The sequence below is a fragment of the Lepidochelys kempii genome, chromosome 1 (genome assembly GCF_965140265.1).
Source record: "Lepidochelys kempii isolate rLepKem1 chromosome 1, rLepKem1.hap2, whole genome shotgun sequence".
NCBI classification, from domain to species: Eukaryota; Metazoa; Chordata; order Testudines; family Cheloniidae; genus Lepidochelys; species Lepidochelys kempii.
Genome location: NC_133256.1, coordinates 337,352,189 through 337,379,289, shown reverse-complemented (window position 1 = coordinate 337,379,289; position 27,101 = coordinate 337,352,189). Strand labels below are relative to the sequence as shown.

General features: G+C 44.1%; 1 protein-coding gene across 3 annotated transcripts in view; it reads left to right on the top strand.

Annotated features, from left to right (window-relative positions):
* The window catches only part of CDC123 (cell division cycle 123), a 75,905-nt gene extending 54,067 nt beyond the window's left edge, over positions 1 to 21,838 (top strand). The window contains exons 10-12 of one of the 3 annotated variants that reach the window (XM_073328761.1): positions 7,481 to 7,609; positions 16,564 to 16,701; positions 21,287 to 21,838. In XM_073328761.1, coding sequence (XP_073184862.1) covers positions 7,481 to 7,609; positions 16,564 to 16,701; positions 21,287 to 21,313 — 294 coding nt within the window. In that variant the 3' untranslated portion in view covers positions 21,314 to 21,838. Of the gene's footprint in view, positions 1 to 7,480; positions 7,610 to 14,109; positions 14,192 to 16,563; positions 16,702 to 21,286 lie in introns of those variants that run through there. The other 2 variants (XM_073328759.1, XM_073328760.1) reach the window with 2 other exon arrangements.
* Positions 21,839 to 27,101: the final 5,263 nt, after the last annotated feature.

Here is a 27,101-nt window from a genome sequence, read left to right as displayed (position 1 = left end):
GAACACTTTCACTGCAGATTTGACAAAACACAAAGAAGGTACCAATGTGAGATTTCTAAAGTTAGCTACAGCACTCGACCCAAGCTTTAAGAATCTGAAGGTGCCTTCCAAAATCTGAGAAGGACGAGGTGTGGAACATGCTTTCAGAATAGTTCAAAGAGCAACACTCCAATACGGAAACTTCAGAACCCAAACCACCAAAAAAGAAAAATAACCTTCTGCTGGTGGCATCTGACTCAGATAATGAAAGTGAACCTACGTTGGTCAGCACTGCTTTGGATCATTATCAAGCAGAACCCGTCAATGGCATGGACGCATGTCCTCTGGAATGGTGGTTATAGAATGAAGGGACATGTGCATCTGGCTCGTAAATATCTTGCGAGGCTGGCTACAACAATGCCATGAGAACGCCTGTTCTTACTTTCAGGTGACATTGTAACAAGAAGTGAGCAGCATTATCTCCTGCAAATGTAAACAAACTTGTTTGAGCGATTGGCTGAACAAGAAGTAGGACTGATTGGATTTGTAGGCTCTAAAATTTTTAAAACAAATAATTGTTTTATTTTTGAGTGTAGTTATTTTTTTGTACATAATTCTACATTTGTAAGTTCAACTTTCATGGTAAGTATATTGCACTACAGTACTCGTATTAGGTGAATTGAAAAATGCTATTTCTTTTGTTTTTTACAATGCAAATATTTATAGTCAAAAATAATAATATAAAGTGAGCAAAGTACATGTTGTATTCTGTATTGTAATTGAAATCAATATATTTGAAAATGTAGAAAATATCCAAAAATATTTAAATTATTTTATTATTGTTTAACAGTGCAATTAATCGAGATTCATTTTTTTAATCGCTTGACAGTCCTACTCATTATTTGAACCAGTTGTGATTTGTGGGGAGGGGCCTGACTCACAATGTTCCAGCAGATGGAGTTGGCAATACTGATGATTTTAAGTACTGATTCTGACTCTCAGGTCTCTCGGTGGCTGATATGTAGAGAAAGTTTCTGGGTTTTGTAGTTAGGTACTATTTTTGGCACTGTCATTGTATAAACAGATGTGTGTCTGGATTGGAAGTACTTCTTGTACCAATGCATCCAGTCAACACCAGGTAATTTTATGACATTGGTTTCAAGTCAGGCTAAAAGCTAAACACAGCACAGGTACAAAATCTATTCACCCAACCCAGGGGTTCTCAAATTTCATTGCACCGCGACTCCCTTTTGACAAGAAAAATTACTACACGTCTCTAGGACGGGGGACCGAAGCCTGAGCCTGCCCGAGTTCTGCCACCCCGGGTAGTGGGCCAAACCCCAAGCCCCACCACCCCAGGCAGGGGGACCAAAGCAGAAGCCAAGGGCTTCAGCCCTAAGCAAGGGGCCTGTAACTTGAGCCCCGCTGCTCAGGGCTGAAGTCCTTGAGCTTTGGCTTTGGCCCTGGGCCCCAGCAAGTCTGAGCCAATCCTGGTGATCCCACTAATATTTGGGGTCCTGACCCACAGTTTGAGAACCGCTGACGCAACCTGACTTCTGAAAGAAATTTGATGAGGTTCAACAAGGACAAGTGCAGAGTCCTGCACTTAGGACGGAAGAATCCCATGCACTGCTACAAACTAGGGACTGAGTGACTAGGCAGCAGTTCTGCAGAAAAGGACGTAGGGGTTACAGTGGACGAGAAGCTGTATATGAGTCAACAATGTGCCCTTGTTGCCAAGAAGGCTAACGGATTTTGGGCTGTATAAGTAGGAGCATTGCCAGCAGATCAAGGGACGTGATAATTCCCCTCTATTCGGCATTGCTGAGGCATCATCTGGAGTACTGTCCAATTTTGGGTCCCACACTACAAGAAGGATGTGGAAAAATTGGAAAACGTCCAGTGGAGGGCAACAAAAATTATTAGTGGGCTGGAGCACATGACTTAGGAGGAGAGGCTGAGAGAACTGGGATTATTTAGCATGCAGAAAAGAAGAGTGAGGGGGCATTTGATAGCAGACTTCAACTACCTGAAAGGGGGTTCCAAAGAGAATGGATCTAGACTGTTCTCAGTGGTAACAAATGACAGAACAAGGACTTCAAGTTGCAGTGTGAGAGGTCTAGGTTGGATATTAGGAAAAACTTTTTCACTGGGAGGGTGGTGAAGCACTGGAATGCGTTACCTAGGGCGGTGGTGGAATCTCCTTCCTTAGATGTTTTTAAGGTCAGGCTTGACAAAGCCCTGGCTGGGATGACTTAGTTGGCGATTGGTCCTACTTTGAGCAGGGGGTTGGACTAGATGATCTCCTAAGGTCCCTTCCCACCCTGATATTCTGTGCCTATGATGGGGGGGAAGGAAGGCAGGGAGGATAGAGAAAGAGGGAAAATTTTACTTACCACAGCCAAGTTAATGAGCAGAATTTTTCAAGTCTGGCCAAATTCAGCCTGTAGCTGTCTTGTCTTGTAATTTGAAGGGTGAAGACAAAGATTATTTAAGTGAAAGATTTTAATCTTGGTGATCTTGGACAAAAAGCATGTTTTCTTCATCTATCCAGTTAATATAGCTGTGTCTATCTGTGTATCTCTGAATTATTTGTGCAAATTCCATGCAGCCCTCAGGCTCCTGGAAAACTGCCAGTTAGTCCCTTGGTGTGTCAGACCCACCTCCTTCACCCTTGCCTGTACACACACTTTCATGACTTGCCAATGTATTATTCAGTGTCTCTTTAGTGTGTGAATTATAGGCGCTGAAATGGTGTTGAGTGTTGTGTAGCTCAATCAGTTTCCAGAGTTTGTGCTCCAGATCAATGTGGTTGCATGGCAACCTCACCTGGAGAACGAGAGAAGTGCCCAGCTTCTGCCTATTTACAGCTCTTTCGCCAGCAAAATGTCTCTTGGGTGCGTGTTTGTTCTGTTGCAAGGGCTGCAACATTTGGAAGATCAAGAACCCTGTAGAGTGACTGAAAGAACACTGGGGAGGCTGCCGCAAGTCCCTGTCGTTCCAGGAGGCTGGAATTTGCACGTCAGTAGATTGGAGTACGACATAAGCAACTTGAATGTATCTGTTCTATGCAACTTTTCATATGCCTTCCAATACGGCTCATGTAAACTCAGTTCAGTCCTTCTGCTTCTACTCTGAGCTGATATTACTAATATTCTCTCTGCTGTGCTCTGGCTTCCTTGAACTCAGTCTTGTCGGTTCTTGACTGGCTTTGCAGAACAGCCAGCTTGAAGGGTTCTTTAAACATTCTACCACAATCTTTAAAGCCGGGTGCTCTCCAAAGCCAGGCAGCTAGCACTGGAGAGGCTACCCTCCAGGGTTGGTTGGCCCATTTTGGATACCTTTCTTTACTTCTGCTCTCAGCTATTGTCTAGTGATGGACTGCCTGGAAGTAGCTGTACTTCGTGTTGCATACCTCCCAAATCTTAATTGTTTGTAAAAACACTTTGCAGTTCTACAGTAACTTTTATCTAAAGATCATAAAGTATTATAAAGAAGATATTTCAGACCACTGTTAGTTCACAACTCTTTTTTCTAAATTTTAAACTAATACTCAGGCTTCATTGCCCCATGTGTACTGTCATTGTGGGCACGAACGCACACGGCTGAAATTAGGGAAATGTGGCAATTCACTTTGCTGGTTATCCTTACTAACATCGCATTTCTTATCTATCTAGTAACTTCCTTTAAATGTTCTTATATTATAGTTACTGCCTTAAAGCAGTATGCTTTTTATCTTTTTATGAAAATAAAATGAATGTTACCATGTTATAATAGACCTACCGGTGTATATTTTTAGGGTGCTAAATACATACCATCTGTTGTTTCTTGTTTCCCCATATCATATACAAAATATAGCCTATGTTAATTTCACTATTGTGATGGTGGTGTTTTTGCTACACAAATGGATCTTCAGAAAACATCATGCATAGTCTTGAGGCTACATAATTTGAGAACATAGAAAAGGAGAGACTATCTTTGAAGGAAAATGTATGTATGCTTGCCTAGTAAACACTCGGTATTGAGGCACCCAAACTTTGGGACAACAAAGGCTGCATTAGCAATTTACCAAGAGGCAGAGGGACACACCTAGTATGTATGCAGATCCCTGTAAATGGTTTTATCAAAAACAATTGCATACAACTCAGACATATAAGCAGATGTTAATCTGCCTTGTTAAGTGAAAAGAGATTGCTAATACTGGAAGCCTGCAATTAAATAGCTTTATTCTTGCTCTATAGCTGCGACATGAAAGTGGTCTTGGATTGTGTTTTAGGGCCTTTGGCTTTTACTCTGGGTTTCCTAGGTATGCTTCAGTCTTGTTTTTCCACTTAGTCTGAAGACTGTTCAGTGGCTGATCCAGAGGATAGATGCTTTACTTTTAATAAATCTTCAGAGGGGCTGAAGGGGAGTGTTTTAGATCTGTTCATTTTTTATGCCTCCTCCTACCAATTTGTAATTACCAAAATTCAGTGGGGATATAAGAGCAACTAGAGGAGAAGCTTTGGGAACAATTAGAGGTTGTGGAAGGCACATTGGCTCTTTCCTGTCTCTGCAGGAAGAGGAAAGTGCTGCTGTGGTGCCCACAGACTCCAGTTCTTGCTTTTCACCGATCCCATAATTTATCTTTTGATATTAAAGCCTCTGCAATGTAAAACTCCCTAATGAACTGAATGTAAAATCCCTATGAACAGTTAAGTTGAATACATTTAACAAAAAAAAATCCCCACTCTTTTTTTAACAAGCTGAAAAATTTCAGAGATGGAGGAAAGATTCTCTGAACTGCAGAGTGAACTTTGCCAGCCATTGCCTGTCTCTGACACACAAATTGGTTCATTAGCTTGTTTTCCGATGTGGTAGGAATCCAAATGATAAATTCCTTTTCCTGATGTCATTGGGTTGACAAGATGCCCTGATGATAGCACAAGCAAAGCATCATTGTAATTAGAATATCTGACTATTTGCAAAGAGAAGCAGAGGGATTGAAAATGATAAGCCAGGCTGATGCAAATAGTCTGCTTCCTGGAGTGCTGCTCTGGTGGTGGTAATGCTGCTACACCATGGTTGCAGCTCAACAGTGCAAAGCCACCTCTGTTTCTTTACCCTTCTGCAATAAATAACAGCTGAAGTATCTCACTGTGGTTCCCCTGGTGTTATCTGGACCGGTGATCTGCACTCCAGTCCTCGACTCTGGGAGCCAGCCTTACCCTGCTCTATTGTGAGAACCCCCACTCCCGGGCTGTTCACACACAGCCTCTACGTGAGTGAGCACTTTTGGCCAGCCGCTGCTTGGATTGTGCAACCGAATGACATTAGCCAATATCTCTGGTCCCAGACACAACCCTAGGAACCTCTGTCTTGCATCATGAGCCTTCCAAAGACACCCAACATGACAAACTTTGCATTGGATACCACACAATCATATTATAAGGATGAACATTGGGGTGCAGGATGTTCCCCCAAGGTACAGAGTGTGTCACTCTCTCTACAGCTTGTATTTTCCATATTAACAAACTCTAGTTCTCTGAATGTGTTATGGTTTCAGTACTATCATTTGCTATAGTGAGCTTGTGCACTAGCTTATTGAAGCTTCAGTTACTTGCAGTATGATAATCAGTGTCATGATATTACAACAAAGGAGACTCGTGAAAAGCCGTGTGAAACTGGGTTCCATATGTCTTCCATTTTCCAAGCCATCAGGGCCCACGAGGGCTCTATAGGGGGCATGTTAAACTTGTAGTTGGGAGGGAATGGGAGAGGAGGAGATTTCATGTTGCTCAGCAACCAGGCTGGTGTTCACAGCTTCAAAGGGATTTTAGAGGAAATGGATGGAAGTTGTCAAGTGTATCAAGGAGATTGAGGCCTGGCCTATACTTAGGTCAACATAGCTACTGCGCTCAGGGGAGTGAAAAATCCACACTTCTGAGTGCCATAGCTATGCTGATCTGGCTCTCAATTTAGTTCTCTTCCCTCCCCTCCTCCCCCCCCAGCAGCTAGGTGAATAGAAGAATGTTTCTGTCAACCTAGCTACTGTCGGTCAGGGAGGTGGAGTTGCTATAGTGACGATGGAAACCCCTTCCATTGCGGTAGTCTGTGCCTACACTGTAGGATTACAGCAGCATATCTACAGCACCATACCTATGTTGCTCTAGCACCCGTAGAGTAGACGGAGTCAGAAAGGATCTCCTTTCTGATAGTCCTAGAGAAAGAGGACCCTGATGGAGTGGAGGGAAGGAATAGAAAATTAAATATACCATGACCTAAGTAGCTATCTAGTCTTTTGTTATCAAATTGCACTGAATTATGGCTCTGATGAATAACCACGAAAACTCCTCGGCCACTCAAATATGGTACAAATAGCATTTCTTCTATTTGGTAAGTCTAGGCTTGTATATGATGCCTAAATTGAGAGAATTCTTGCTACCAACTGGTAAGGAGTAATGCTTCGTTACAATCTAATTTGTCTTAAATATCAGAATAGGTAAGATTTTACTGAAAAGGAAGGATGGTCCAATGCTTATGGTGCTAGCTTGAGACCTGAGCGATCCAGGTTCAGTTCCCTCCAGAGACTTTGTGTGATCTTGGGCAAGTCATCTTAGTTTTTTGTGCTTTCTTTCACTCCTTATCTATACAATGGGGATAATAGTATGTCTCTACATCAGAGAGGCGCTGTGAGGTTGAATACACTAAGACTGAAACACTTAAATACTATGCAAATGGCTACATATACATAGCTTCAATAAATGCAAATTAGTCTTTAGTTAAATTATCTACCCAGTGGGATAGTGGTATCAAAGATGCCTTCCAAGTGCTTGACCAGGGTTTGATTCACACCCAATGCAGCACCAAATTTTGGAAATAAGTGAGGGTAATTAATCATTGGGACAATTTACCAAGGTTGTGGTGGATTCTCCATCAGTGGCAATTTTTAAATCCAGATCGGATGCTTTTCCAGAAGATCTGCTCTAGTTCAAACAGGAATTATTTTATGGAAGTTGTATGGCCTGTGTTATGCAGGAGGTCAGACTAGATGGCCACAGTGGTCCCTCCTGGCCTTAGAATCTATGACTCTAAATGCCTTTCAACATGAAGGATCCCAAAGCATTTTAAAAACTATACAGTATTCCTGAAATGTAGCCATCTCTGGGGTGGAAAGCAGCCATCCTGCAGACTGCCACTGTATATAGCACTGTCACAAGATTGGTGTGAGGAATGGAACTTTTACTAAAAGACATTTAGGGCAAATGCCTGTTGTCATCCAAAGTGTCAGGGGATCTCTAAGGTCTACACAGAGCAGAGAGAAATCCCTATAAAGCCTAATCTGAAAGATCCTTCCATAGGAAACTGCATAGAACTTGCATCAATTTACATGACCTGTTTGACCTCTTATGAAAACTGTCTTGTAACAGCCCATGCAGTATGTTTTTGTTTCCACACTTAAGTAGACGATAATTTTTCCTCTTGTTTGTTGATATTTTATTTTCTTCTTGTTGTACTGCAGAGTAAGGTATGGTTAATCGATTTTAACCCCTTTGGTGAAGTAACAGACTCTCTGCTGTTTACGTGGGAAGAACTGACATCTGGGAAGAACTTGAAAGGTGACCATAGTGAAGGGGAGGCTATGGAACAGGTAAGGAAATATGGTAAAGAATAAGACTGCAGTGTCGGAGAGATGGATTTAGTTAACTCAAAAGGTGGTCTAGCCTCTGATTTTTTTTTCTTCAGTGTATTTAGGATGTGATCCAAAGCCTATTAAAGTCAGTGGGCGCACTTCCATTGACTTCCGTGGGCTTTATATCCGGCCCATACATAGATCCTACTCTCAAGGAGTTTACTACGTCTCCTCTTTTCTGGACAGTGTTCAAGCTCAACAAATGCTTTTTTTGTCCAGTTTTAAATGCAAAAATGGGGCTTCTGTTCTGCAGCCTTGACCAGATTTATAAGAAATTGTCCTAATATTTACCTTTGTTCCCTTTTCCCCATTACCCCTTGTTATTTGCACATATGGCACCTTAAACAATTTCTTTTTACTCCTTGGTATTTACCCTTCAAATATTTGTCCTTTTTCTTCATCACTTAACCAACCTCTGCTTCTTTCCCAGTGTGTTTATTTTAATCACCCCAGCTCCATAATCATGTTTGTTTTTTCTCTAAGCCTCCCACCAACTTCTTGGTCTTTCTTGTATGCAGGAGCTGACCCCTAAGCCTAATATTCTAAGTGCAGTCTCACTGGAACTGTACAGAGAGGCTCTCACCTCCCTGCTCCATGTTGCAATTCCTCTGTAAAACCAAAATTCTGTTTGTAGGAAAAAAACACTTCATTTATTGGTCCTTTGGCGTTCTTCCCGTGTGACTAAAACTTAAGACTCAGTTCATCCAACACCAGTGCAACTCTTGGGGGGAGCATTTAAAATGGCTGTTCTGAAACCATAGATTACTGGTGCTTTGTGAAGCATTTGGCTGGTGATCTGTGGAGAAGTGGGTTGTCACATGGTGCTGGCCTTTTGTCTTTTTCAAGTGATGATCCTTATTGGATTGTATTCCGAGGGCTACGCATGCGCTCCATGCGCCCAGAGTGGGAGATTTTGCAAGTAGTGTCTGTTGGTCCGTCCATGCGCCTTGGCTGACCTTGTGCTTCTGTCCGAGGCGATAAAGAGCAAGGCGAACCAACCCGCCTCTCCAGTTCCTTCTCATCACCACATGGTCTGGGTCAGAACTTTTAAGTGTCCTCATCTCTGATGCACTTTTAAATAAGATAGTGTACATAGTTTGCCAGTTTTTAGACTAGTTTTGCCAGTTTATTGTAGTTTTATCATAATTTTAGTGCTTAGTTTAGATAGAGTTGGGGGTTTTTGTTTTCTTTGACAATGCCCCCCCCCCACCCTTGTACCCGCATGCGGGTACCGAACTTTGCCCAGGACTTCCGGCTTCCGGCTGACCTCCCGCCCACGCTTCTTCTTGGTCAATGACTAACACCAATGCGCCTGTACTGCTTGGGGGAAGCTGATGGCATCCAGGTACATAATTTGCCTCTCTTTCTCCAGCCACAGCCGAGAAAGCTAGGCTCTCCACCTCCAGAAACACCCCCATGGAGCTCGCCATGAGACCTCACTCAGACCCAGGCTGGCATGGGCAGTGGGTGAACTGCCGGCTGGAGGAAGCTAGCCCCCCGGCCAGACCCACCTCCCTGCCCAAGGACCCAGCCTTTCCCCTACCAGAGCGTCCCCCAGCCCTGCAGCCGCCAGTCCTGGCCCTCCTGCCCCAGAGTGCAGGGCGGCTGGCGTGCAACTCCTCCCCAGCCCTCGAGCACAGGGTGGGGGGGTGGCGCATGGCCCCTCCCCGAGCACAGGGTAAGCGGGCGGCGCGCGGTCCCAGCCCTTCCCCCTCCCTCCCAGCGCTGGATGGCCCCAGCCACCCCCAAGTCCCAGCCTCCTTAGACCCAGCACACTGCTTCCCTGAAGAGGAGCAGCCTGCCTGAGCTGGAGCCAAGGGGGAAAGGCAGCAAGCAGGGCTTCAGAGAGGAGCGTGGGCAGGGCCATGTTGGGTTCTTTGGGTAGGCACAGCCTTCCTCAGCCTATGTGACCCGCTGCTCATGCACGCTGGGGAACCCTCCCATACATCGGCCTAAATCACCAAGGAACACAGCTTCCACTGCCATGCCCAAATCCGGTGCTGGTGGAACCACCCCCATGGTCTCCATGGTGGGGCCTAGTCAGGAGGCAAGGAAACATACCCATAAGCCTAGGACTGTCTTTCTCAAAATTGAAGAAAGTGGATTCTCCTTCCATGAGTTTGAGCCTTGGTGACGGAACGTGCACTAAGTCCCATAGGCACAAGAATCCCACAAACAATGGGATCCGGCGGTTCCGAGCACCAGACCATCAGTACCATCATCACCGGCACCCCACAAGACATGGGATCCCCCCATTCTGGGAAAGTCCACGGTGCCGACGCAGATACCCATGGAGGGGAGTATGCCTCTTACACTTGGGAGATCTGGAGCCATAGCTGCGCTCCAGGATGCATTTGCCTTACCAGATGTGGAGTCATCTTGTCCATCAGTCCCCTCCACCTCCAGAGAGATCATTTCTCCATCACCGGATATACCGCAGATATGGGAGCCCTCACCATCCTCTCCAATAATCTACACCCTTTCACTGGTACCACCATTGGAACCTGAATCCACCTTCTCCTCCTCTAACAAATCAGAACTGGGAGAAGAGCCGACTATGTCTTATCAGCCCCTGCACACCTTTATGGAGACAGCTATGTCCCTGGCAACATCTACCATCTCAACCACCTCAGAGCCGTGGGCACCCCATGCCATGGGGACCACCACAACCCCCTTTAGATCTGGCCTTTTGGCCATAGTGAGGATCCTGGTCCTATTGCCCCCCTTCTCAATCAGCCTGGTCTGCAAGGAAATTTTCTTTTGGCTTTCCTCCCCCTTAAGGGTCCTTCCAGCAGATGCTTGGATCTGTGGTACAGGAAGAACCTCTTAGTCCAGTCCCAGCAGTGCCACCGGAACCAGCAAGATTTCCCTCATTATCTCCAGACGGAAGTGGTGACTGTAGCATCCCCATCCCCTCTGAATGACTTTCTGCAACAGTTCCTGAAATTGCCTAGAGTCATGGGGGAATTCCAGATTCCCCTGGAAGAAATCCAAAACCCTCAGCATAAGTTTCTGGATATCCTCCCCACCTCAGGGCCGGTCAGGATTGCACTACCAATTAATTATGCTATTCTGGAACACTGTTCCCTCTAAGCTGTGTGTGTGTGTGCGTGCGCACACAGATCCTAAACCCCACGCACACGGCAAAACGTCACATGCACAACAATATGCACAGAAGAAATTTTTTGTGCACACGGCCTGTCAAAAATTTGCACAGAAGAAATTTTTTGTGCACACGGCCTGTCAAAAATTAGAGGGAACATTGTTCTGGAGCTTGCTAGGACGGTGTGGCACATCCCTGCGACATGCACAGCTACCCCCAAAGGGGCCAAAAAATGTTAGTGTTACTATGTTACTGACGAGGAGGGACCTGAGTTCCTTTTTTCTCACCCTCCACCAAACTTACTAGTTGTCCAGGCTGCAACTGAGTGAGCCAAACAGCACACTCAATCTACACCAGCTGATAAGGAGGGCAAGTGTTTGGACCTTTTGGGACACAAAGTATTTTCCTTATGTAGCCTACAATCCAGGATCATGAACTATCAGGTATTACTAGCCAAGTATGGCTCCCTGAATTACAGTAAATTCAAGGAATTTACTGATAGCCTACCACAACACAATCAAGCCTGTTTTCAGGTATTTGTTGAGGAGGGAAAGCTGGTATCCAGAACAGCCCTCCAATCAGCGGTGGATGAAGCAGATACCTCTTCCCGGGTTATGGAAATGGCCATAGTTATGCATAGAGTCCTGGCTCCTTTCTTCTGGTATTCCCATGGAGGTACAGAACACTACTGAAGACCTCCCTTTCGATGAATCCCATCTTTTTTACCAAAAGACAGATGAATGGCTGCATACCCTCAAGGACTCCAGGGTCACCCTTCGCTCACTAGGCATTTACGCTCCTGCCCCAAAGTGCAAATTCCACCACCAATCATTCACCCAACATTATAGGTCTCTTCAATTCTACTCTGAGACCTCATGAGCCTCTAAAGAAAAAGCCAAAAGAGACAGAGACCTCACTTCCCAAGGCCCCCTTCACAAGCTTTAATGTCATGGCTTCAATCTCCAGCCAAGAGTATTTCTGATGCAACCCTGAAAGCCACCAACCACTATGCCTACCACTTCATGACCCTCCGACCCCCTTTGGGGGTGGTTTAGCACTCTTTTCCCATGCTTGGAGTGTGATAACAATGGACAAATGGGTATTGAACATCATCCACCGTATCTATGATCAAGTTTATCACTACCTCTTCCAAGACACCCTCCCTGTCCCCCTTCAGGGACCACTCTCACAACAGCATTCTCGCCCAAGAGATGAACTCCTTATTACAGTGGGGAGCAATACATTATGTTCCCATGGAATATCAGGGAATAGGGTTCTACTCCACTTTCTTCCCTGATACCCAAGAGGAAAAGCAGATGGAGACTGATCCTTGATCTTCATCATCTCAATCGCTTCATCCACAGACTCAAGTTCCGTATGGTTACACTGGCAGCAGTTATTCTGTCCTTAGAGAAAAGCATATGGTTTGCAGCTTCTCAATATGAAGGACACTTATTTCACATCAATATCCATCCAGTCCACAGATGTTTGTTGCGATTCACAGTGGACACCCATCATTTCTAGTACAGGGTGTTCCCTTTTGGGATAGCCACTGCTTTCAGGGTCTTCACCAAGGTCTTTTACATCGTAACATGGTGTCCTGGTGTTTCCATGTCTTCGCAACTGGCTTCTAGCTGCGCAGTCAAGGCATCAACCTCCATGTTGCTCAACTTTCTCTTGTCACTCAGAGTCAGCGTCAAGAAATTGATCTGAGACCCAACATAGTCTTTGGACTTCATAGTGGCTACCATCAGTTCGGTCGTGGCATGAGCCTATTTACTTGCAGACAGGCTCCAGGTGTTAAGAGATGACCTAGCTCACATCATGAGCTACCCACATATGTCTGCCAGGATTTGTCTGTCCCTCCTCAGTCACATGGCTTCATGTACATGTGTCCCCCTTTGCACAACTCCACCGTCAATGCCTTCAGTCATGGCTCCAGTCCCCACCATGGTACTGTCATCCCTTCAATGGCAGTTGGATGCACATCATATGTGCATGGGAGTTCCCTTTCTTCCCTCTTCCCCCGACAAGAAGATTATCACTGATGCATCCTGGGTGGGTTGAGGGGACTCCCAGAGAATCCACGATGCACTTAAACATCCTGGAGCACCGAGCTATCAGAAGAACGTGCTTTCATCCGCTCCCATCCCCAGCCATCCAGCTCTGTTGTCCCAATGCAAAGGCGAGATCAGACATCCCAGTCCACATGCGTTACACCTCTGACCATGTTATTTGGATGGTCATCTGCCTTAAAGCAAACATGCTCTTTGGTGGTGCAGAAAATCCTTTCTAGCATCAGGAAAGGCTCCACCAGATGACGTTACCAGGCCAAGTGGGCACATTTTTCATCATGGGCTCAATGAAAAAGGGTTTCCTCAGAATCAGCGGGGATCCCCCTCATACTGGACTACGTTCTGTCATTGAAGTCATCAGGTCTCACCGTCAAGTCTCTGAAAGTATACCTGGCAGCAGTTAGTGCATTCCACCCTCCAATGGAGGGTTCCTCTATCTTCACACACCCACTAACCACCAGGTTCTGGAAAGGGGTCATCAGAACCTTCCCACCTGTCCAACATATAGCACCTCAATGGAACCTGAATCTTGTTCTCTCTGTGCTAACGAAGCCCCCCTTTGAACTCTTAGCATCGTGCTCTGGCCCTCCTTTCCATGAAAGTCGCCTTCCTTGTTACTATCACCTCGGCGAGAAGAGTTGGTGAACTGGAGCCATGATGGTAGACCCACCTTTCAGTTTTCCACAGAGATAAGGTCTTCCTATGACTACACCCTGAGCTCTTGCCAAAAGAGGTTTCTCAATTTCACATCAATCAAGCCATTCATCAATCTGTTTTCTTCCCCAAACCATATGCATCTGCAGAGAAGTGTTGACTCCACTCCCTCAAGGTTTGCTGAGCTTTGGTGTTCTACCTCAGAGAACAAAACCATTCAGGAAGTCCCCTAGACTGTTTGTTGTGATAGCAAAGACACTCAAGGGGCAGGACATCTCCACCCGTTAAATCTCCAAGTGGATTTCAGGGTGTATTAAATTCTACTACCAACTATAAAGTCTACCTCCCCCTCATGCCACTCATTGACATATGTAAAGCAGCCACCTGGATTTCCATACACGCCTTCACTCTACGTTAGGCAGGACTTGGCAGCAGTACTGCACTACTATTCCATCCTCATCCTCTCACCCTCCTCTAAACTATGTATTGCTTGTTAATCACCCTCAGTGGAATACAATAGGGACCATCACTCGAAGATGAGGTTACGTACCTGTAACTGGAAATTTTTCGAGATAAGTAGTCTCTATCTGTATTCTGCTTCCCACCCTCCTTCCCCTCTGTTACAGATCTGCCAGATTCACAGTAGAGAAGGAACTGGAGATGCGGTTGGTGCGCCACGCCCATTATCGCCTTGGATGGAAGCACCAGGTGAGCCAGGGCGCATGCGTGGACAAACGGACACTACTTTCAAAATCACCACCTCCGGGTGCATGGTGTGCATGCGTAATCTTCAGTGAAATACAGATAGGGACCACGCATCTTGAAGAACCTTCAGTTACAGATAAGTAAACTCCTCTTTCTAGCTGCTAAACATTAGAAAACGTCAAAACATATTATGCTTTCCTTAGCTTACTCTTACATGGAAGCAATTGCTCCCAAGTTGCTACCAAGATGTTATGAAACTGCAAATGAAGTGGGGATAGATGGACTGTGTGATGGTTAATGTGGTGGAAGGTGCTCCACAAGACGTTAAGATGTGGCCTGCGTGATATGAAAAGATTTGAGAGCGGTTTTGTTAAAGGATAGGACTTCTTTGTTTATTATCTAAATAATTCAGAGTGCATTTTGTCCAAGGAGATGTGGTTTGACTATTAGTCTATTTTGAAGGGTTTCACTTATCTTGCATGTGTGCTTTGTGCAGCTTCCTAGTGTAAACTGAAATGAGAAGTAGAATGGCTTATCTTGTTAAAATTCTAGCTCAACAACTAGGTCTACTGATTCTGGGTAAATTGCTAGATCTCTCTGCCTCCATGTGTAAAATGAGGAAACTTACCTACCTCTCATGCCGCTCATAGAGCACTTTGAAGATTGACCATGTTATAAAGCAGGGGTTCTCAACCTTTTCCTTTCTGAGGCCCCCCCAACGTCCTATTAAAAACTCCATGGCCTCCTTGTGCCCCAGCAACTGTTTCTCTGCATATAAAAGCAAGGACCAGCATTAGGGGGTAGCAAGGAGGGCAACTGCCCAGAGCCCCACGCCACTGGGAGCCCCACGAAGCTAAGTTGCTCAGGCTTCAGCTTCAGCCCCAGTGGAGGGGCTCGGGCTTCTGGGCTTCAACCCCATGCAGTAGGGCGTCAGCTTTTTGCGCTGGGCCCCAACAAGTCTAATGCCAGCCCTGCTTGGCAGACCCCCTGAAACCTGCTTGTGGCCCCCCAGGAGGCCCTGAACGCATGGTTGAGAACCATTGCTATCACTGTTAAACTAAAAGGGAGATGGGGCTACCCAGAACTTATGGCTAGCAATGGAAGCTTTAAAAAAATCTTTGGGTTTCAACAAATATTTGCTGCATAAGTCTTGACCTTAACATTGGCAGGATTTTACTTGTAAATATGGATTTAAATCAGAAGCCCTTACTAAAGGGGAATTTAATGCTCTTGATGCTAGAAATTATATACTTGTGTTCAGACAGGCTTTTTAGCTGAGGGCTCAACAGCCTTATCTAAAGTTCACTATCAGAGGGGGAGTCCAATTATTATGGCACTATTACTTCTTATTTACTTAAACACTACTGTATCAATAGTATTCATGTAGTGAGTGTCCTACTGGAGGTTTGAGGTGTGGGGAGATCTGAATATTTAATAGCATTTTAATTTCTGCCCATAAGTGGTCAGAAGATTTTATTTATTTATTTTATATAATATATATAGGGGGAGGGGGAAGGAACCTAGTATCTGTGAATGCTCCTGTCATGGGGTGATCCCCACCTGGAATGCCCTCCTGTAGCAGGCCATGACACAGTAGTTGCACCTGCCTCAGTTTCCCTATCAGAGTCCCCAATAGCTCCACTGGAAGCTTTCTTGCCCCAGTGTAGCCCTCCAGGGGGCCCGTTTATTATAAAAACATAGTGCAAAATAGTCCTTTACAAAAGTCCCTAAACAGAGTCCATTTCTCTAGCATAGTCCAAACAGTAGAGACAACATACCAAGTCTAGTCTCAGTGTTTCTCACTCCGACTTTAGCCCTCCCTGGTCCTCTGGCTTCAGCTCTCTGGCTCAGAGAGCCAGCAGGTATCTCCCTCTACTGCTCTGTGTTCTACCCTCTCCAGCATTCTCAGGCTCAGGAATGTCAGCAGGCTAGCCTTCCGCTGGCTTCTGTGATAATTCTTCCCTCTTTTCATGGAGGACCTGCAGAGAGCTTTCTGCTCTCTGGGCTTTTCCCCAGTGACCTCTTCCAGTCACCAGCTCCCAGGCAGCTCTCACCTGCCCTTTTCTACCACTGGCCCAGGCAGTTCTCATCCTCCCATTTCGCTGACTGACTCACGCTGTTCTCAGGCTCTCAGGTGGCTCTGACTCACGAGGTCTCTCTCACCTCTAGGGCTCAGGTGACCCTCTTTTAAGATGAATCAGGAGGCAGCTTCATTTTAAAGGGCCAGTGTCACTGTGTGATAAGTCCATTTTTAGTATACTGAATAAACTCAATACCAGAGCAATTGAAACTGTGTTATCAGGAGTTGAAAAAATTTAATGTGTTTAATTGCATTTAGACATTTGAAGGGTTTTTTTAACCTGTCTTTCTCGAAGGACTATCCAGCATTCCGCTGTACAAACAGCAAAGTGACCGTCCAGCCTAGCCCTTACCTGAGCTACCGACTGCCCAAGGACTTTGTAGACCTTTCTACTGGAGAAGATGTTCACAAACTAGTTGATTTTCTCAAACTGGTAAGCAAACCACAATGGAGGGATTTCTGACTACAGAGTCTGTAAACCAGGAGCACTAAAGCGCATGGAATTATGGTATTCTGATATAAAAGGATTACAATATTCGACTTGTAAAATAAAGATTTTTTTTTTTGAGAGAGAGAGAGAGCGCGGGGTGTGTGTGTGTATTGTTGGACTGATTTATTGTTTTTACTTGTAATAACCAAGAACAAACTGTACTTTATTATTACCTTATCTTAGGCAAAGCTACTGCATAATATAGACTATGAAAATGTGACTGGAAGACACGCTCCCTTTTTTGTTTAAGATTATCAAGGTTCCTCCCCCACTCTGAACTCTAGAGTACAGATGTGGGGACCTGCATGAAAAACCTCCTAAGCTTATCTTTACCAGCTTAGGTCAAAACTTCCCCAAGGTACAAAATATTCCACCCTTTGTCCTTGGATTGGCCACTACCACCACCAAACAAATTCTGGTTACTGGGGAAGAGCTGTTTGGACGCGTCTTTCCCCCCCAAAATACTTCCCAAAACCTTGCACCCCACTTCCTGGACAAGGTTTGGTAAAAAGCCTCACCAATTTGCCTAGGTGACTACAGACCCAAACCCTTGGATCTGAGAACAATGAAAAAGCATTCGGTTTTCTTACAAGAAGACTTTTAATAGAAATAGAAGTAAATAGAAGTAAAGAAATCACCTCTGTAAAATCAGGATGGTAGATACCTTACAGGGTAATTAGATTCAAAACATAGAGAACCCCTCTAGGCAAAACCTTAAGTTACAAAAAAGATACACAGACAGAAATAGTTATTCTATTCAGCACAATTCTTTTCTCAGCCATTTAAAGAAATCATAATCTAACACGTACCTAGCTAGATCATTTACTAAAAGTTCTAAGACTCCATTCCTGGTCTATCCCCGGCAGAAACAGCATATAGACAGACACACAGACCCTTTGTTTCTCTCCCTCCTCCCAGCTTTTGAAAGTATCTTTTCTCCTCATTGGTCATTTTGGTCAGGTGCCAGTGAGGTTACCTTTAGCTTCTTAACCCTTTACAGGTGAGAGGAATTTTCCTCTGGCCAGGAGGGATTTCAAAGGGGTTTACCCTTCCCTTTATATTTATGACAAAGATAAATATAGGCTAAGTGGGAATGTGCTGTTTGAATGGCTGAAAGTTAAAAAAAAAAATTAGTTTTTTAATACCAAAATAATTTTGTAATGTCACAAGAAGTTTTAAACACTTTAAGCAGTTTTTTCTTCAAACAAACTTAATTTCTCAGTTCTTTTTTCAACAAATATACATGACTTGTTCATAGGCTGAAATGATCTTTTTGCCTCCTTTCAACCTCTTTAGGCAGTTTGAAAGATTTTAACCAAGAGTAGTATTCTGTATAACAGCAGTCTCTCAAGCCCCCAACCACTCACAACTTTGTAGGGCAACACAAATAAATCAAATTCCACTCAAAAGCTGCAAGCTACAGAACAGTGTAATGAGCTGTAAGAGATGCACTTTTTACATGTTACTTGTCTTAGATTGTAAGTCCTTCTTCAGGGCAAAGATTGTCTCTATTCTCTGGACGATTATATATAATAAAAACAAATTGGTGCTTTTTCCAATCTAGATTGCAATGTTCCCCACTTCCATTGGAAGACTACTTCTCAGTCTAATACAGGGGTCTCAAACTTGAATCACCAGGAGGGCCACATGAGAACTCATACGTTGGACTGAGGGCCGCATCACTCCCACCCCCGCCGCTGACCACAGGGTGCAGCAGGGGGCTCAGGGCAGGTGGTTGGGGTGCAGGAGGGAGTGCGAGTGCAACAGGGAGCTCAGGGCAGGGAGTTGGGGTGCAGGAGGGAGTGCTTCCCTGTTTCTGGCCAATGGGAGCTTCAGGGGAAGTAACCACAGGCAAGAACAGCTCACGGAGTTCTCTGCTCCCCCTCCCCCCAGGGCCGCAGGGAAGCGGTGTCTGCCGCTTCCCGGAGCAGCGCGGGGCCCTCAGCATCACGGGGTTGGCAAATCTGCAGGCCAGATCCAAAGCCCTGAGGGGACGGGGCCGTTGTTTGCCCACCCCTGGCCTGGAGGTAGGCTGGGAACGTGGCATGCTGGGGAGGGGATGGAGGGCGGGGCTGCGGGGAGCTTGGCGGGCTGCAGGGAAGAACCCCATGGGCCGCATGTGGGCCACGTGTTTGAGACCCCTGGTCTAATAGTACTTGCTATCAGAAATCTTTTTACATCTGTTGTAACTTCCCCCTTTTCAATTTAATCCCATTACTTCTAATTACTCTCCTTTTGTACCAGCACAAATCTCTTCCTTACCAATAGTGAAGGATCTAACTCTCTATCTTCGACATTTTGAGGCCAGGCAAAGCCCAAGGATTTGTTTGGCATCAGCCAACTATAAGACTCCAAGTATCCTCAATATTAGCCATCAACAATTATCCTTAAAATATGTTTTTGATGGAAAATTCCTGACTAGCTCTGCTCAGTGGTCAAATTGTACTCTGGTCCTCAGGTAGGCAGCCCAAAATATCAGGGATTGAATGAATCTCTGGTCTGACCTTCTAATGAAGATTAATTACTCATTGGCCCTCAGGCACAGTGTTAGGGCTAAATAGGCCCTCAGGATGGTGTAGACTGAAGTCTCATTAACAAAAACTTCGCTAAAAATTTAGCTGTTTTGGTGAATCCTCTCTATAGAGAAATATACTCAAGGAGCCATGAGTTGAATGGTACTTTATAGTGGGGTTTTGAAGAGCACGATCTTATGCTCAAGCCAAAACTAATTTATTAGTACTTCAAGTCACCTCTCCAGCTATGCATCTTTGCAGGTCCTGATTGTATAGGAGTGTAAAATGGAATAAATTCAGTTCTCAGAAACATTCAAAGGAGGGTGGCAGTGTTAGGTGCTGTGGTAATGACCTAACAATGACTCTTTTGCCTTATAAAGTCTGCTAGTAATATGTATTGTGAAGATCAGCTATGAGCTAGAACAGTGGTTCCCAAATAGGGGTTCGCAAAATGTTACAGGGATTCTGAGGAAAAAATTCCCTAATGGCGGACAAAGCTGTCCCTCGGGACCCCGGGCAGCACTTGACTTCCAAGAACTAAACAGATCAAAGCAAGCATATCTATCACACTGAGGAGATTTAAACTTCAAGACTCCTTATAAGAAATGGAAAGGGAGGTGGATATTTTTTGCTGTTTTTAAAATCAAGTAGGCAGCTAGTGTTGTTTTTAAAATTATTATGAAGAACAAGTTTAAGCTTTGTTGTAATGTACATTGTTTGCCTGGAGTGCTCAAGACCTGAATGCTTGTGTAGGAGGAACTCTTTGAGCTGGCTTCTTAAATACCTTCCTGCTGTTTCACATCTGATACTCCTTGATGAAATATAGGAGCCTTGTCTTATAACAGGCTTATTCAAAGTGATACGAGCTACGAAAGTGAGATCTTGGAAGAGTGTTGCCATTTTCATAATGTAATAAAAATATTGTAATGATAAATAATTAATAATAAATAGTGTGTAATAAGCATGTCATAAAACAAATTTTATATTTCCAAGATCACTGCTTTTATAATTTATACTCAGGTAAAGGAGAAAATCTCTGGAGATATTCATTTTTAGGAGGGGTTTTGCGAGACTTGACATTTTAGTGAAAGGGGTTCACAGCTTGTTAAAGTTTGGGAACCACTGAGCTGGAAGGATCAGAATTTGCATTTAGAATTCGTGATATTGAGGCTTATCTGAAGCTTGCTGCCCTAGCCTATGATGCAGGCATTTTCAGCTGCTAGCTGAGAAGCTTGATGGAGGGACTGCAGAACCCACTGCAGTCACATCTCTAGGTGCCCTAAAAAGAGTTAAGAGGAAAATAAATTGTGTTGTCCCAGGGCCAGAAGAAAACTTCTAGTATATGTATTACTGAATGGGGAGGGGTTGCATTATGAAAAATTTGCAAGTGCAGCCTTCCCCAAAGCCTAAGCAACAAGCCAAGCCCATTAATCCGATTAATGTACTATCTTCAGCAAGCTAACATTCAGTATCTCTCGTTCAGGCAGTGGCTGATGGGAACACTATCTAATCCGTATAGTTTTCGTGGTGCACCTATTGCTGAGATCTGTGTATTCCTCATATGAAAGTCGCATAGGGGAGTTTTGCATTGAAGTGCCTAGATACCATAGTGATGAGCCTTTTGAAGATCTAGACTCTTAGTGGTAGGTCATCTGCTTTGCAGTGTGGTACAACCAGCAGCTTGTCACACCTAGAGACTTTCCAGTTTCAGGATGCAATGCAAGAGGCACCTGTGTGATCAGATTTTTTTTTGATGGTGAATGTTGGTATTACCCTGGCTGTAATTCTTGGATTTCCAGAGTTCTTGTTTTGGGGAGCATTTTTATTGGTTGACATTGGGATGTGACAGATTCTGTTCCCTATTGTAAATAAAAACCTGTGTTGGTTTCCAGTAGGGAACAGAATTTGCTGCATCCCAGTGTCAATCTCTGGAAAATATATATAATGTTAGATTGGTGCCTTATTTAAGATAAGTTTATCTAACACTGATATTAATTTTCCTGTTTCCTTGACAGAAAAGAAATCAGCAAGATGATGACTGAGGAACCACGAAGTGTAAGATGAAATTTAAAACAAGGAATTTGGCTAATTAAGGCCACATAATAGAGTAGCTATTCAAAGCCATCAATTTAAAGAATTACTTGTTTTTTATATTCATCTGAAACAACTGAAGAGATACTAATCTAATGTGTGTATCGGTTTAATAAATACAAATTTTAGGAAACCATTTTGGTTTGGTGACATGGTGCATCGGCCTGTGTTGTATGATACAACATCCTTAGATTCCAAGTTAGACGCTTGTACAAATGCCACAATGCAAACAAGTCAAGCTCTGCGTGCATCTAAGTAATCAAATCCCCAGTCTTGAAGATTGTGCGCACCCAAGTCATTGAGCTTTACTGAAATTGTAAGACTTTCACTCATGTGTCAGTACATCCTACAAATTTAACTCTTGTGCAGTCAAAATGTCAATGCTTAGACACAGACTATTTTAAAGCAGTCTGGTTGTAGGGAAACAAAAAAAAAATTCCTTTAACTTTGTAAATTTAATTTAAGTTTTGAGAACACTTTTTTGTTGTTTTTATAGACGAGAAGGTTGAAAAAAAATAATTTTTTCTCAGTAAAGACCACCAATAGTGTATTTCACGTTAAAGAAAAAATAGATTTAATTCATTAATATTTGCTAAACAATTTACCAACAAATGTGGATGTCATTGATTTTTTTCTAAATCCTGAAAGCACTGTGAAATGAAGTAGTGTTTTTCAGAGTGCAGATGTAGTTGGGAAATTTGCAGAAATGGGGCACTTCAGAAACCAATTTAATATTTGAAGCTGTGTTTTATTCATTTAGTATAAGTTTCAAGCAATCAGCTGTAGCTTCATACAGTGAAGTAAGCCTGTGTTTAAACTCAGTTCTGCTCTTATTGCATCCAGTGGCCAAAATCTCTGGCTTTGATGGGAAAAGGATTGGCCCTGTAATTTATGATGGATTTTGGATTCATTTGCAAAAAGAAAAGGAGGACTTGTGGCACCTTAGAGACTAACCAATTTATTTGAGCATGAGCTTTCGTGAGCTACAGCTCACTTCATCAGATGTTTACCGTGGAAACTGCAGCAGACTTTATATACACACAGAAATCATGAAACAATACCTCCTCCCACCCCACTGTCCTGCTGGTAATAGCTTATCTAAAGTGATCAACAGGTGGGCCATTTCCAGCACAAATCCAGGTTTTCTCACCCTCCACCCCCCCACACAAATTCACTCTCCTGCTGGTGCTAGCCCATCCAAAGTGACAACTCTTTACATAATCAAGTCGGGCTATTTCCTGCATAGATCAAGGTTTTCTCACATCCCCCCCACCCCCATACACACACAAACTCACTCTCCTGCTGGTAATAGCTCATCTAAACTGACCATTCTCCAGGTTTAAATCCAAGTTAAACCAGAACATCTGGGGGGGGGGGTAGGAAAAAACAAGAGGAAACAGGCTACCTTGCATAATGACTTAGCCACTCCCAGTCTCTATTTAAGCCTAAATTAATAGTATCCAATTTGCAAATGAATTCCAATTCAGCAGTTTCTCGCTGGAGTCTGGATTTGAAGTTTTTTTGTTTTAAGATAGCGACCTTCATGTCTGTGATTGCGTGACCAGAGAGATTGAAGTGTTCTCCGACTGGTTTATGAATGTTATAATTCTTGACATCTGATTTGTGTCCATTTATTCTTTTACGTAGAGACTGTCCAGTTTGACCAATGTACATGGCAGAGGGGCATTGCTGGCACATGATGGCATAGATCACATTGGTGGATGTGCAGGTGAACGAGCCTCTGATAGTGTGGCTGATGTTATTAGGCCCTGTGATGGTGTCCCCTGAATAGATATGTGGGCACAATTGGCAACGGGCTTTGTTGCAAGGATAAGTTCCTGGGTTAGTGGTTCTGTTGTGTGGTATGTGGTTGTTGGTGAGTATTTGCTTCAGGTTGCGGGGCTGTCTGTAGGCAAGGACTGGCCTGTCTCCCAAGACTTGTGAGAGTGTTGGGTCATCCTTTAGGATAGGTTGTAGATCCTTAATAATGCGTTGGAGGGGTTTTAGTTGGGGGCTGAAGGTGACGGCTAGTGGTGTTCTGTTATTTTCTTTGTTAGGCCTGTCCTGTAGTAGGTAACTTCTGGGAACTCTTCTGGCTCTATCAATCTGTTTCTTTACTTCTGCAGGTGGGTATTGTAGTTGTAAGAAAGCTTGACAGAGATCTTGTAGGTGTTTGTCTCTGTCTGAGGGGTTGGAGCAAATGCGGTTGTATCGCAGAGCTTGGCTGTAGACGATGGATCGTGTGGTGTGGTCAGGGTGAAAGCTGGAGGCATGCAGGTAGGAATAGCGGTCAGTAGGTTTACGGTATAGGGTGGTGTTTATGTGGCCATTGTTTATTAGCACTGTAGTGTCCAGGAAGTGGATCTCTTGTGTGGACTGGACCAGGCTGAGGTTGGTGGTGGGATGGAAATTGTTGAAATCATGGTGGAATTCCTCAAGGGCTTCTTTTCCATGGGTCCAGATGATGAAGATGTCATCAATATAGCGCAAGTAGAGTAGGGGCTTTAGGGGACGAGAGCTGAGGAAGCGTTGTTCTAAATCAGCCATAAAAATGTTGGCATACTGTGGGGCCATGCGGGTACCCATAGCAGTGCCGCTGATCTGAAGGTATACATTGTCCCCAAATGTGAAATAGTTATGGGTAAGGACAAAGTCACAAAGTTCAGCCACCAGGTTAGCCGTGACATTATCGGGGATAGTGTTCTTGACGGCTTGTAGTCCATCTTTGTGTGGAATGTTGGTGTAGAGGGCTTCTACATCCATAGTAGCCAGGATGGTGTTACTACTATGGATGTAGAAGCCCTCTACACCAACATTCCACACAAAGATGGACTACAAGCCGTCAAGAACACTATCCCCGATAATGTCACGGCTAACCTGGTGGCTGAACTTTGTGACTTTGTCCTTACCCATAACTATTTCACATTTGGGGACAATGTATACCTTCAGATCAGCGGCACTGCTATGGGTACCCGCATGGCCCCACAGTATGCCAACATTTTTATGGCTGATTTAGAACAACGCTTCCTCAGCTCTCGTCCCCTAAAGCCCCTACTCTACTTGCGCTATATTGATGACATCTTCATCATCTGGACCCATGGAAAAGAAGCCCTTGAGGAATTCCACCATGATTTCAACAATTTCCATCCCACCACCAACCTCAGCCTGGTCCAGTCCACACAAGAGATCCACTTCCTGGACACTACAGTGCTAATAAACAATGGCCACATAAACACCACCCTATACCGTAAACCTACTGACCGCTATTCCTACCTGCATGCCTCCAGCTTTCACCCTGACCACACCACACGATCCATCGTCTACAGCCAAGCTCTGCGATACAACCGCATTTGCTCCAACCCCTCAGACAGAGACAAACACCTACAAGATCTCTGTCAAGCTTTCTTACAACTACAATACCCACCTGCAGAAGTAAAGAAACAGATTGATAGAGCCAGAAGAGTTCCCAGAAGTTACCTACTACAGGACAGGCCTAACAAAGAAAATAACAGAACACCACTAGCCGTCACCTTCAGCCCCCAACTAAAACCCCTCCAACGCATTATTAAGGATCTACAACCTATCCTAAAGGATGACCCAACACTCTCACAAGTCTTGGGAGACAGGCCAGTCCTTGCCTACAGACAGCCCCGCAACCTGAAGCAAATACTCACCAACAACCACATACCACACAACAGAACCACTAACCCAGGAACTTATCCTTGCAACAAAGCCCGTTGCCAATTGTGCCCACATATCTATTCAGGGGACACCATCACAGGGCCTAATAACATCAGCCACACTATCAGAGGCTCGTTCACCTGCACATCCACCAATGTGATCTATGCCATCATGTGCCAGCAATGCCCCTCTGCCATGTACATTGGTCAAACTGGACAGTCTCTACGTAAAAGAATAAATGGACACAAATCAGATGTCAAGAATTATAACATTCATAAACCAGTCGGAGAACACTTCAATCTCTCTGGTCACGCAATCACAGACATGAAGGTCGCTATCTTAAAACAAAAAAACTTCAAATCCAGACTCCAGCGAGAAACTGCTGAATTGGAATTCATTTGCAAATTGGATACTATTAATTTAGGCTTAAATAGAGACTGGGAGTGGCTAAGTCATTATGCAAGGTAGCCTGTTTCCTCTTGTTTTTTCCTACCCCCCCCCCCCCCAGATGTTCTGGTTTAACTTGGATTTAAACCTGGAGAATGGTCAGTTTAGATGAGCTATTACCAGCAGGAGAGTGAGTTTGTGTGTGTATGGGGGTGGGGGGATGTGAGAAAACCTTGATCTATGCAGGAAATAGCCCGACTTGATTATGTAAAGAGTTGTCACTTTGGATGGGCTAGCACCAGCAGGAGAGTGAATTTGTGTGGGGGGGTGGAGGGTGAGAAAACCTGGATTTGTGCTGGAAATGGCCCACCTGTTGATCACTTTAGATAAGCTATTACCAGCAGGACAGTGGGGTGGGAGGAGGTATTGTTTCATGATTTCTGTGTGTATATAAAGTCTGCTGCAGTTTCCACGGTAAACATCTGATGAAGTGAGCTGTAGCTCACGAAAGCTCATGCTCAAATAAATTGGTTAGTCTCTAAGGTGCCACAAGTCCTCCTTTTCTTTTTGCGAATACAGACTAACACGGCTGTTCCTCTGAAACCTGGATTCATTTGGTGCTTCAGCCCCCTCTAGTGATAGGAGACAGCTTAATGCAGTGACTACGGAGCTGGGAAACCTGGGTTCTCTGGCAAGTTGGTAACAAACCTAGGAAAAGTGTCAAATAATTTGGGTAACTCCATTTTTGGGTATCCAGCTTGATAGGTGGGGCCTTATTTTCAGGAGAGCACAGCATACTCATCTGCAGTTGAAGTACAAACGAGCTGCAGTTGCTCCTTGGCTCTGAAAATCTGATCCTAATTTGTCTCAAACTGGCCATCCAAAAATCAACAGCTATTTTAAGGAGTTTAGTCCTTTGCCTCGCTGTTCCTCAGTTTTTCTATAAAAAGGTAGATAATACTTAGAAAATTGGTCACTGCTTATCCCTCTGTGGTTTTAGTTTTGAATGATCATTACTTGTGGCATAGCGCTGTAATACACATCCTGATCTACCATATGTGCTCTTCAAACATACATCTGGAAGATTGCTGTCTTTGATATGGAGGAAGTAACAGACAATGGCTCTTGCAGTCTGAAATTACAAAATGTGTTTCTTTCTGAAGCTTGAGGTGCATATTAAAGAGTTGCCATTTAAGCATGAGGTATCAAATGTTGCTAATTCAGGTAGGAATCACTTAAAAAAACAACAACAAAGGAAATGTTCAGAAAATTCATATATTTTAAGGTGGTGGGGCTGGGGGGCTATTACAATCATCCAGTCAGACCACCTGAATAACACAAACCATAGAATTTCACCTAAGAATTCCTGCATTAAGTCCATAACTTCTGGTTGTGTTTGAGCATGCCTGTAAGAAGACACCCAACCTTCATTTGAAGACTTCAAGTACTTCTCAGGTAGAGAATCCACCCTCACTGTTTGTCTTCAGCTTCCAGCCATTGGATCTTGTTATTTTTTCTGCTATATTGAGGAGCTCTATTCTTAGAAGTCTTCTTGTAGCACTCATAAGGGAGGGTCATAACATTCTTCTGGAGGTACTTAAGACCATGAGAAAAATTAATAATTCTCTTTTTGGTCAGACAAAGGTAGGCGGGGTGTCAATACCATTGCCC